The sequence below is a fragment of the Epinephelus fuscoguttatus genome, linkage group LG24 (genome assembly GCF_011397635.1).
Source record: "Epinephelus fuscoguttatus linkage group LG24, E.fuscoguttatus.final_Chr_v1".
Classification (NCBI taxonomy): Eukaryota; Metazoa; Chordata; class Actinopteri; order Perciformes; family Serranidae; genus Epinephelus; species Epinephelus fuscoguttatus.
This window is the reverse complement of record NC_064775.1, coordinates 11,691,176-11,702,781: the sequence shown is the minus strand read 5'-3', so window position 1 is coordinate 11,702,781 and position 11,606 is coordinate 11,691,176. Positions and strand designations below refer to the sequence as shown.

The following is an 11,606-nucleotide window of genomic DNA, read 5'->3' as shown; positions in this document are numbered from 1 at the left end:
TCTAATGTGAATAATACATCATTTTCAATAAAAGATAAAAGCAATTCAGCTAATCTAACTTTTATTTTTAAATGCACAACCGGAAGTGGTGTATTGTTGACATGGCTACCTTGACAAAATCTCAATGTGTTATCTTTACATTAGAAACCCCACTCCTCCAATTTATACAGAACCGTATGAGGAGGCGGAGAAGAGCAGAAGAAGGGGGGAGAAGAGAGGAGGAGGAGGGGGAGGAGGAGAAGAGGAGTGGGATTCATGTTAAAGAGGATTAACCCTGCCTGAGCCATCTGTAGTCCCTGATTGATTAAGCCTCGTTACATGATAGGACCTGTTAGTGGCTCCGGTGCTCACTGACAAACACACAGACACAAACCATAACAATGTCAGCAGCTTCTGTCAATCAGCCGCCATTAAACAACAACAAGTGTCTGATAAACTCATTCTATATTGTTCCAAAATATATAGTGAATAATTAATTGAATAATTAATTAATACTATTTATTTTAGTCTACATGTAGTTATATTATATGGCAGAAACTAAAGGTAACGCTGACAGCAAAGTAATCTGTATCTGAACATTCCATCAGCTGCTATACACTCTACGTCAGCGCGTTTGACGTCATCACGTTAACAGCGCCGCACTACGCGCCCGCGTCCGTCTCCAATGGCAACCAAGCACTCTCTCGTAGTTTATCAATGATGGAGGCCCTTACAGAAAGCGAAATAGCACAGATAGTGAAACAACAGGTAGGCGAGCTTTGAATTTACACCTGAAAGCTTTATTTAATGACTGAAAACAGAGTGACGTGTTATTGTGGTGCGTTCCTGTGCTACTTGGAATTTTAAAACACCAACATAATCGACCCAAACATGCAGTAACCGACTGAGAGAGTAAACGCGAGCTAACTTTTGAGGCATTATATGCTACTTTATATTCTTCACTTCGTTCCAGAATAAAATTTTATACTCAACTCCACTATATTTATTTGATAGCTACAGTTGCATGCAGCTTATTAATATACAAAACAATATAATAACCTCACGTAGTCTGGCGTGTAGTATAAATTACAACACTTAAACTTAAGAGTTGATTTCAGGGGGACACATGGAACACGTCCCCCTCAATATTTAGAGTCTTTAGTGTATTTGTCCCCATTAATGAAAAGATGAAAGTGGCAGAGGACTTTTATTTTGACAAAATTAAAAACATTTACACCATAAATTTATCCCAAAACAGCACAAAATGGTGCATTAAAGGTCACCAGAAAGCAGGAAGTTAACTGTTTGATGCTCAAAAGTTTAGGTGGAGGACCCTGAAACCTCACATTTCATATTATGTGTGGAGTCCAGACAAATAACCTTAAAAAGCTTGAACACTATATATAAAGTGAAGCATGAAAAGACAAAAAGATGTAATGATGTACTTGTATCAGCAGAAACAACAAAGTAAAGTGAGTGAACCATAACCCAAAGATTGAGGTGCAAAAAAGTTGAGATGTGTCATTCATAAAAGTTAAAGCTCCACCTTTTAAGTCATTGCTTATACATCAATGCATTAGTAATAGTAACTGTGTTGTTGTGGCTGTATCCCTGTCTGTGACAGAGAGATGCAGGTGTGCAGAGGCTCAGCTGTCACTTCCTGTGGCCTGAGTTCTGTGATGAGCAGCGGTGCTTCCACCAGGAGTTTGTGTATGACATTGCCATGTTTGCAGCAGCCCGTGGCTTCTCATGGTCTAACGTGATCCGGGCAGCTGTGATCGCCAAAGGCATCTTCCCGCAGCTGGACGGTGAGAGCAAACAGCAGTGTAGTGTATGGAGGCCTTGAAGGTGACACAGTGCTTCACCTGGAGGTCGTGATTAAAACCTCTCAGGCTGATAGACATTATTGTCTTCTATCCATCAGGTCTCAACGCAGCCAAAATATTGTCCTTGCTGAGAGATGTGCTGTCTGAGTATTTGCCAAACCTCACCTCTGTCCACCAACACGAGTTCACCAAGTTCCTCACAGACATTTGCATCACCCGGCAGAGGCTTCTCCAGGCGGTGGTGGGTGGAGCTGCTCACATGTCCATCGCTCAGCTACACTTGGAGGTGCAGTTGCCGCCTACACCCTGTCCTCTAGCGCAGGTAATGACGCCCTTGTTACCCCTGACTAGCAACCAGCTGCAATTAACATATCATATATCTGAGTGTGCTGTGCATGTGCTGCAGGGTACAGATCTGCATGTGTGGGAGGATCAGCGTCGACAAGCTGAGCTCACCTCAGTGTTGCAACAGAAGGAGGAGAAGCTGCAGAGTCTCAGAGAAGGGTCAAGGGTCACTGTGGGGGAGGTTGATGTTCCTGAAGATGAGCAACTGGACCAACAGGTAAAACTCACCAAGGCTTATAAAACCACTCAAAAAGCATGTTGGAGTATCGCTCAGTTTGGCTGCCATTCTCTGTAGGGTGTTGCAGCGTTGGTTCGTGCAGCAGTGAAGGCAACAGAAGGCCAGATGCTGGAGAGTCTGAACCAAGAGGCTTCCCTGCTCAGTGACATCCTGCAGCTGAAACTGCAGCAGGCAGCACTGGCCACCGGAAGGCTCCACTGTCCTGTTCTTTCCAACACAAGTCACACTGACTTACATTCAAATGCAACAAAGGCAAAGCAACACACAGCAAGGACAGGACAGAGAGAGTCTGGGAATGCAGGATAAGGCCTAATATTTATGAAATTGAATTTTATAATTGTTAAGGACCTACAGACGACCTGTTTCAAAGCATTAACTGTCAGGTTAATCGTCAAATACAACAAGGCAAGACTCCGCAACCTGGTTTATGACCACATGCATGTACCATGTTTGTGTATGGTTATAAAGGAAAAGCATTAAGAACAAGTTTCATTTATGTATTTATTTAAAAAAACTTTTGATTTGACAGAAACTTCAAAGAATAGCTTCATAAATAACATCAACATTCAAAAAAATAATAATAGAGCTCTGGTGCCTTTCACAAACTCAAGTCATGGAAGCACAACTCCAAAACTGAAGAACTCCGACGGCTGCTACATTAACTGATTAAACATTCATAAAGATTCAGCACCGAGACTGCAGCTTCCACACAGAAAGCAACAATAAAAACCATTTAGATAGAAATAAAAATATCAAAATCACCTAGTGCAAAGGAGCTATTCTTCTTTAACCTGAACACTTGAAGGTCTAAAGCTCTGCTAGGCAACTACAGTTAAAGCACCCGTAAACTATCCCTACAGAAGGGCAAGCGTTACCAGTTTCTATAGTAACAGCACCCGAGGTAAAGCCTTTCAGTGTTTATGATTATGGTGTATTTTGGTGGCCAGTTGGAGTGCAGCTCTTGCTAACAGCTAACTGGTTTTCAGGACGGCAGAGGTGCCCCCCTAAGGCAAGCATTTAGCTGCTACAGACGACAGGCCGGCATCTGCATACTTTACATTCACAATATGACATACATATATAAATACAGTACATTCAGAGAGAGAGAGCTTAACTCTCTTAACAGTGCAGTCAGGTGGTGACAGTATCCAGCAGGCGCTTGCAGCACAGTAAGCACATTAGTTTCACACAAAAGCTGGATGGACAGATAAGGAGGGGGTTCAAAATCACAGATGTTACCAAAGACATGATATTAGGAGGTCTGGAATGTTTTTATAATATGTAGTTTCATATCTTAGTCAAATTGGTCGTAATTATTTGAATGGTCTAAATCTTGTTATTAATTTAGGATCTTAAGCTTTTAGGTCAGACCTGGTGATTTTGTTGAGACATAACTTTTTAAAGTGTATCATTGAACGCTAAAAATACTCAAATCCTCAATGTCACACACTTTCAAGTAAAGCTTTGCTACCAAAATGCTACAAAAGGCTCAGTAGGCTTGTGCAAGCTGGTTGCCCATGGTGATGTGGGCCAGCATGGTCTGCACCAACTCTGCGAGGTCGTACTCGTGTTTCCAGCCCCAGTCCCGCCTCGCTGCGCTGTCATCTAACGCCATCGGCCAGCCGTCCGCTGCAAAGCGACAGAAGAGAGATTTGTAAATCTGGTGTTGTTTAAAAAAAGGCTATAAAGTAGAGATATCATTATATCTCACCTATAGCCTGCCGGATGGGATCCACATTGTAGGTGACCTTGAGGTCAGGCAGGACTTTCTGGATCTCCTGGGTGAGGTCGTGTGGTGTAAAGCTCATGGCGTTGATGTTGTAGGTGCGGCTGACCAGCGTGTCTGCCGGAGCCTCCAAGAACTCTAAAGTAGCCCTGAGACAATCATCTGCACAGGAAGAGGTGACGACGAAGGGAGGGCAAAGGAATGGGTGAGCAGGAGAGGAGACAAAAAGGAGAGAAGAAAGAGATGGAAATGGAAAGTTTAAAATGTTGACAGGGAAAAATTAACAGTTCTACCACAAAATTCTAATGTCTGGCATTACCGATGTACATCATGGGAAGCCGTGTGTCGCCGTGCAGGTTGCACTCAAAACAGCCAGTTTTCACGGCTGCATGAAAGATCTGGACAGCGTAATCTGGGAAATGTAAAAACAGATCAAGATTATCTTCTGCTTAATCTGTAAAAATTACAGCCAACTACAACATCTCTATCACATTCTCAGGTAGGTTTAACACTTCCTCCTTAGACCTGCTTACCTGTAGTTCCCCCTCCTGGCTGGGAGTCTGCTGAGATGACACCTGGATACCTGAGGCAGCGGAAGTCCAGCCCATACCTGTGGTGGTAGTACTGACAAAGACACAGGAAGTGCTTAAAAATCATTTGGCTTTATGGGAATTCATGGTGCAACAATGAATAAAAATGTAGGAATGCTTTGGAGGTGTTTGTGCGCGTCTCACCTCACCCATCAGCTCTGCGTGCACCTTGGAGACGCCATAGATGGTGCGTGGCCTCTGCACACACAGCTCAGGTGTAGGGTCCCTGGGTGAGGACGGACCAAAGGCACCGATGGTGCTGGGGACAAACACACGCAGACCATGTTCGGTTGCTATGTCTAATATGTTATGGAGACCTACGAAAAGAGAGAGACTGCGCATAAGTGTCTGTGTTGAGATGAATCTGTAAAGTCTTATCTAAAATTATTCTATAAATGTTTCTGCATATACCTGTGATGTTGACTTCTTTGGCCAGCGCGACGTTGTTCTCTCCCACAGCGGACAGCACAGCCGAGTAGTGAACCAGCCAGCTGATGTTGTTGTTCACTACAATCTCCCTGAGGTTCTTATAGTCCAGGATGTCTGAGAAGATGAACGGACCTATGGAGGACACAAAAGTTAGTGTGTTTGACCAGTGTCTGAACTCATCTAGTGAGTCCTCTAGTTTTATGTAGACTAACACGAATATTAGGTTATACAAGAACACTCACCATCGTGGTAGACGTCGTTGGGGGGCTTCCTAATGTCAGACAGGATCACGTTGTTTTTTCCAAATCGTCTCCTGAAGGTTAAACATCAATATAGACAGTTCTGAGAACTGAAATCACAGATGACAAAATGGACCAATAAACCAAAGAGAAGACTTTTCACTCTGAGACAAATTCAAAACAACTACGCCACCTTCAGAGACAGGTTACATAAACTCCTTACCTTAGCAACTTGGCGAGCCCCACCCCCAGCTGTCCTAGCCCTCCTGAAACAATAAAAAGAGAGGGTCATTGACTGTTTTAGATATTACATCAAGACAGAGCTGATATAATGACACAGACTGCAAACACCCACCAGTGATGAGGACTTTAGGGTGGTCAATGTCAGTGCAGGACGGTGGAGTTGTTCTCCCAAATGCTGATAACTGTTGTGAGGATGAGCTGATACCACGTGCAACTGAGATCAGTCTCTCAACACTGCAGTGGGGAGTACTTCCAGCATGCTTCACTGCACCCCTCAGCAACTGCGTCACCAGCATCATACACCTCCTGTAAACAAAAGCATGCATTAACAGCAACTTATCTGAAGCACTTTAAAATATTGTGAGCCCATGTTGAACCACAGTGCACAACAGTTAAGTTGCATCACCATTACTAAATGTACTTGTGTGTCAGGGGCAATTTGAGCTTACGGCATGAAGGTGTCACTCTAGACGCCACCCTGATGTACAGAACAGGGTGTACTTTTCTGTTTTAATAGTTGTCTACATGGATATAATATGTACCAATGCTTTAGAATACATTCTGCCTGTTAGGTGTCATCATTTCTGTTTTGTTCATACAATTTTTTGATGCTTTGTTGTGCGTTTTAATTAGCCTTAATACCAATAAGTCTAGAGGCAGAAGTTTACAGGCACGTTTATTAAATTGGATCAGTCAACATAAATAAACACACTTTCTGTAAATCAAGTCTTGCTTAATCCCAACACCTATCTCAGATTAGCTTCTTACAGCCTGCTGCTGACTTGGTCTAAATATAGACTACTTCATATATATGGCAAACCATCCTTAATCTTATGGAGGCAGTAGGGTAAATGTCGCCAAAGCCATTAACCAACCTTGATCTGCACAATTGCAATCTAAGTTAGCAGCACTGAAATGGACATTACATTGTGTATTATAATGTTAAAGTTATGGCCAATACCTTGTTATGTATTACGGTCTGACAACTGTGTAACTTCCTGCATTAGAGACACACCAATTATTCATATTTCTAATGAATTACTGTACTTGTAGTTTATGCCGAATTGAAGACAGGAGCCAAACGATTATTTAAAATGTGTTATGTCTTGTGTACGAGTTATACACATTTAAAAATAACGGGAACACTTCTACATAGGTGTTTTTTTTAGTTGAGGTTCGTCGTGACGTCCTCGCCAGAAAACACCAAAGTGGCGAACTAGCACTACGTAACTAAGCCGGGTGCGAAGCTAATGTAAACTACGACATATCAGCAGCTGATAAAGTGACTATCTTTGGGGTCAGGCCAACTTGACACCATCTCTCCTCCTGCTGCTGAACGTTAGATAACAGTAACCTTAGCCTCGCTATCATCTCACCGTTTGACATCAACGTTAGCTAGCTGTGCTTTCATTTATCCGCGCTAGCTAACACGTAGCCGAACCAGATGTAAACGGCTACTAAGCTGGCTAAATAAAAGCTGTATTAAAATGGCGTTTATTTCTTACTTTAAAGTGAATCAGAAAAATGAAAAGACGACTTAAAACTCCGTCAGACAGCCAGTGTTTGTGATGAAACATGAAAAGCGATCGCGTGGCTATGGTAGAGGTTAGTTGCACTGTGATTGGCTTACAACTCGAGAGGCTCGGCTCACGAGCCTGCCCGAATAAAACATAAACTTCCGGCTGGAACTTTCAAAATAAAATCAGTATTTACAACTGAAGGAAGGAAAGGGTGATGTTCGGAAGTTATAGATTACTAATTGCCCGTTAAAAATGTAGTAATTTTGTAACTATTTTCATTACTTTATCAAAGTAATATTACGTATTACATTTGATTACTTTTCTAACAAATGTGTACAAATTGTACAATAAAGCTGAAAAATGACCGGAAATAGGCGATGCCAAAAGAAAGGGTGAAAGGAAGCAAAGCAACAAAATTAATGTTATATTCTACATATAAACTTTTACCTAAAATAATATATTTGGATGTACCCCCTTTGTGAACACCAACATATTTGTTTGGGAACTGTAAGTTAATTACATTTTCCCCTAGTAACAGTAACTAATTACATTTACATTCATTTTTATTTAGTTATTTAGTTCCTAATATTTTTTGCTGCTTATAACTGGTAAAATGACGCATGTACACTAAATGTAGTAAAGTAATACAAGGCAAAGAGTCCTGCAAAACAATCACTAGGTTAAAATTAGTTTTTGTTGAGTCAGTAATGGCGAGTTTCAGTGTTGCTTTAGTAATGTTGTGAAATATCTTTAAAATATGTTTGTTTACTTCATGCAGAGGAGCAAAAACACCTACCACAAACAAGTCTAAAATTGCCATGGAGTTGAATCAGTGCCTCAAAGAATTGACAAAAATAAAAGTTTTAAATGGAGATCATATTTATTACAAGGCTGTATTACTGGACAAGACTTTATATCCAACACAAGCTAGAACTCCCCTACTATCCAAAAAAGAGCAATTAATAAGTTTCTTTGTTGCATCTTGCTCTCTTTTGTTGCTTCCTCGAATAGGGGAAACAGCGCCCCCCGGGTTGTAACGGCTGGTGAATGTCTCCCATCATGTGGTCAATAGACGACATTGCACCCTCACAGAATTCCAATTAAGACAAGCCAGGTAAAGTTAATTAAAAAGTATTAGCATTAGCTAACTGTCAAAGTCAGGTCACTGTCATGTCACTGCGTAAATATAACAGACTTCTCCGGAAAAAGAGACTCTGTAATTAGCTGTGAAGCCAACCAAACCCTGACATTCAACAAACAATGGAAATTTATCAACATTATTTACATCAAACTATGGACGGAGTTAGCTTGTTTCTAATGACAACGGTTAAGTTAGCGCGTTTTGGAGAACCAGCGTAAGCTAGCAGCGAAGGAAAAAGGAGGTGAGAACGACAAGTGCAGAGGGGACACTACATGACATGGAAACTTCGTCTAAATTAGAGAAAGCTGAATGGACTTCGACATTAAAACCGTGAGTCAAATATACTTTCTTTCTCTGTGTTTCTTTATTTAGCTCTTTGCTAATGTTAGCTGGTTTGTAACCTGATGCTAAATGTCTCTCTGTGGCTCCCCGTGTGTATTTAAATGCTGTTTTCATGTAGATATTTTGAAGGTTATATTATGTATTTTTAAAGATGTTGTGTTGTAGCTGCTGTCAGCCCACAGAGGCTTTGAATAATGTGGGTTTATTGGTTGTTAATGTGCTGCATGTGTGATATGTGAATGAAAAGATAAGCAAGCCCCAGTTGGCCCCTGAGCCAGAACCACAACCACACATCCTGTCCAACATTATATGACTCGTCAGCTACATAATTTTATGCAAACCAATGCATGCTTATTATTAAAATCAAAAGTTCCCATAAGAATAAATTAATGGATTATGCTGTTGTTGTGAACATTTACTTGAACAATGACAGGTGTGATTAACTTATTCGAGATGTGTTCATGCAAACCCCCATAAAATTAATGAAACAAATTTCCCTCCTGTAATTAAGATGAAATTCAGTGTCAGTCATAACCTTGCCCCTGCTAATTATGTACAAGTGATTTATTCTCTGTTACATGCTGGAAGATTAATCTGTCTTGCATCGCTAACGAAATGGTGGACAAGTGTGTACACACACATGCACTCACATGAGCACTCTTAGACAAATGCAAACATCTCTGACAAGCTCATGTGGTAGTGGTAGAGGGTAACCTCCAGAATACCAAAAAAATCCACTCTAATTTTGCACAAAAAAGTCTTTATGCTTAGCCAATATTCCATCCCCTACCATCCTTCATTATCAGGTTTTGATTTCCCAGCGCAATATTTGACAAAGTAAGAAAGTGGATGGGGTCCTACATGTGAAAAGATTAGTGCACAGCAAAATGTTCGTGGCTCAAATCATCATCACAGTTGGCATTTAAAGCTTGGATGAATTCCTGATGGGCCGACTGTGCACAGGTCAAGGGGCCCAAAGTGTCGACCAGGAAGAGACCAAAAATGAGCCCAGAGAGAAGCAAAACAATGTTAAAGATACACAAAATAACTATGAAGGGATATAAAATGACCAAAAAGACACAAATAAACTTTAAAGAGACACAAAACAGCTAAGAAGAGATGCAAAGCAACTACAAAGAGACAAAAGCGGCTACAAAGGGACACAAACCAAGTATAAAGAGAAGCATAACAACCAAAAAAGACACACATATGCCCTCAAAGAGACACAAACTGCTTACAAAGAAACATAAAACAACCACAAGGACATACAAAATTACCACACAGAGACACAAAACCACTAAAATATGCCGAAAACTACAAAGAAATGCGAAACAACAACAACAAAAAGAGGCAAAGTCGATGTGGTAGATTTGCTTGCGTGCATGTGTACATCTGCTGCAAACCACCAGGTGGCACTAGATACCAAGAAATCTTAGAACTCCAAAGGCTTGCATCTCTTTTATGCAGCCTGCTGGCCCAGCAAACACAGAGAGTGATCAGTTTATCCTTTTTGTAATTGTCTGATGACAATACTTTCCATTTCTTTTTATTTTCTATCATTTCCAACAGCTGTTAAAATAACCACAAAATGCAATTTTCAAACATATATTACCCACTGGGTGAAATTAACAGCAGATTATGTTATTTGCGTTGTTTTTTCAGAAGCATTTAAACATTTTTATGTCCTGAGTTCCTTGCTTCTCTATCTCTACAGCTACTGGATGATGAGCTTAAAAGTGTACACAGATACGCCAAAATACAGTGTTTCTATTTAGGAATAAATTGGGCAGTCCTGTCTACCTCCACACTCCAAGCTTTTGGATATGAACCAATTCTTCTTGTGTATTCACTTCCAACCGTGCAGAATGGGCCACAATAGATGATGCATGTCTTATTGTTCATTTGCTTAAATGGCCTCTGTTGTTTTTTGCCATTTTGGAGGTCTGCCAAATATCTCACGAAGTAGTACACACAAATTCCAGGCTTGTTTTGCTCATTGTTGCTTTGTGTACATGCTGGAAATAATGGGAGGCTTTTCTGGCTGTGGCAGACTCGGTTCTCCACATTAGGAAGAAGATATATTTTTAGTTTAATGTGGAAATGCAGAGTGGAAATAATTACTGTTTGCATACACGAAAATGGATGTAATTACTTCAACCTCCTGGTTGAAATAAATTGTTTTACACATTCAAAAACACAATGAAGTGGTGCCCTATAGTACTTTTTCATATACTGTCAAAACAATAAAGCTTACTGATGTATTATGGTGGAAAACTGCAATTTGTTTGCTAACATTTGGCAGCTACGGAGGGTCTTATTGATCCCACAGATTCACATGAATAATCATACAGTGCTTTTACACTCAGTAGAAAACTGAGTAGAATTATGTAGTTTCATTTAATACGAACTCTACTGATTTAATTCTAATTGTTGTTAATGTTGCACCCTGAAATTAAAAGTCCTGCACTCAAAACCTAAATGTAAAAGTGCAAAAATATTTGCAGGATAATTAACAAATTAAAAGTACTCATTATGCACAATGTCCTCGCACTCGGAGAAGATATTATGGAATATTAATATTGCTGAATGTGCAAGCAGCATTTTAATGTTGTCAACGTGGAGCACATTTTAATTATATAATGTTGAGTATTGTAATCTATGGCAATGCATCATATTTTCTCTAAAATTGTTGGAACTGTTCCGATTTTTATGAAACTATAATGGGAATAGTCGACGTGCTTTGCTGGGGGGGGAGGGGGAGCACTTTTGCAAAATAACAGGAAGCCAGGGGCCACTTAAAAAACAAACATGAACAGTATTTATCAGATAAAATTAATAAACAAGGCAAATTCAGTCACAGCAGCCCTGCACAGGTCAGGTGTAAGCAGGGGCGTGTCTAGGCTTTCAGGACATTCAGGGCCTTTTCAGGGGCCGCTTGGGAATCTTCCACTGGCCTCTTTTTTTTAAAAACATATTTTGGTGCTTTTT

At 40.5% G+C, this 11,606-nt stretch overlaps 2 protein-coding genes across 2 annotated transcripts; one reads left to right on the top strand and one right to left on the bottom strand.

Moving 5' to 3' along the window:
- Nucleotides 1-670: 670 nt before the first annotated feature.
- Nucleotides 671-2,859, top strand: lg24h8orf74 (linkage group 24 C8orf74 homolog). Its single transcript, XM_049570654.1, has 5 exons — nt 671-747; nt 1,604-1,787; nt 1,904-2,127; nt 2,212-2,367; nt 2,446-2,859. The coding sequence occupies exons 1-5, from the start codon at nt 697-699 to the stop codon at nt 2,692-2,694; spliced, it is 864 nt and encodes a 287-aa protein (XP_049426611.1). The 5' UTR covers nt 671-696; the 3' UTR covers nt 2,695-2,859.
- A 131-nt stretch (nt 2,860-2,990) lies between these two features.
- LOC125885157 (L-threonine 3-dehydrogenase, mitochondrial-like) lies at nt 2,991-7,241 on the bottom strand. Its single transcript, XM_049570653.1, has 10 exons — nt 7,121-7,241; nt 5,728-5,921; nt 5,596-5,638; nt 5,376-5,446; nt 5,116-5,265; nt 4,849-5,021; nt 4,648-4,738; nt 4,434-4,526; nt 4,100-4,276; nt 2,991-4,017 (listed from the first exon to the last, which is right to left on the bottom strand). Exons 2-10 carry the CDS (start codon nt 5,912-5,914, stop codon nt 3,878-3,880), a joined length of 1,125 nt encoding a protein of 374 aa, XP_049426610.1. The 5' UTR covers nt 5,915-5,921; nt 7,121-7,241; the 3' UTR covers nt 2,991-3,877.
- Between the last annotated feature and the right edge of the window lie 4,365 nt (nt 7,242-11,606).

What these genes read in the sequence shown, in the direction of transcription:
- lg24h8orf74 (XM_049570654.1), top strand. Translation starts at nt 697, where the DNA reads ATGATGGAGGCCCTTACAGAAAGCGAAATAGCACAGATAGTGAAACAA. An exon ending in CACCCTGTCCTCTAGCGCAG is followed by an intron (nt 2,128 to 2,211) that starts GTAATGACGCCC and finishes CATGTGCTGCAG; the next exon opens with GGTACAGATCTGCATGTGTG. An exon ending in ATGAGCAACTGGACCAACAG is followed by an intron (nt 2,368 to 2,445) that starts GTAAAACTCACC and finishes CATTCTCTGTAG; the next exon opens with GGTGTTGCAGCGTTGGTTCG.
- LOC125885157 (XM_049570653.1), bottom strand. Translation starts at nt 5,914, where the DNA reads ATGATGCTGGTGACGCAGTTGCTGAGGGGTGCAGTGAAGCATGCTGGA. An exon ending in CCCTAAAGTCCTCATCACTG is followed by an intron (nt 5,639 to 5,727) that starts GTGGGTGTTTGC and finishes TTATTGTTTCAG; the next exon opens with GAGGGCTAGGACAGCTGGGG. An exon ending in TCCCATCCGGCAGGCTATAG is followed by an intron (nt 4,018 to 4,099) that starts GTGAGATATAAT and finishes GTCGCTTTGCAG; the next exon opens with CGGACGGCTGGCCGATGGCG.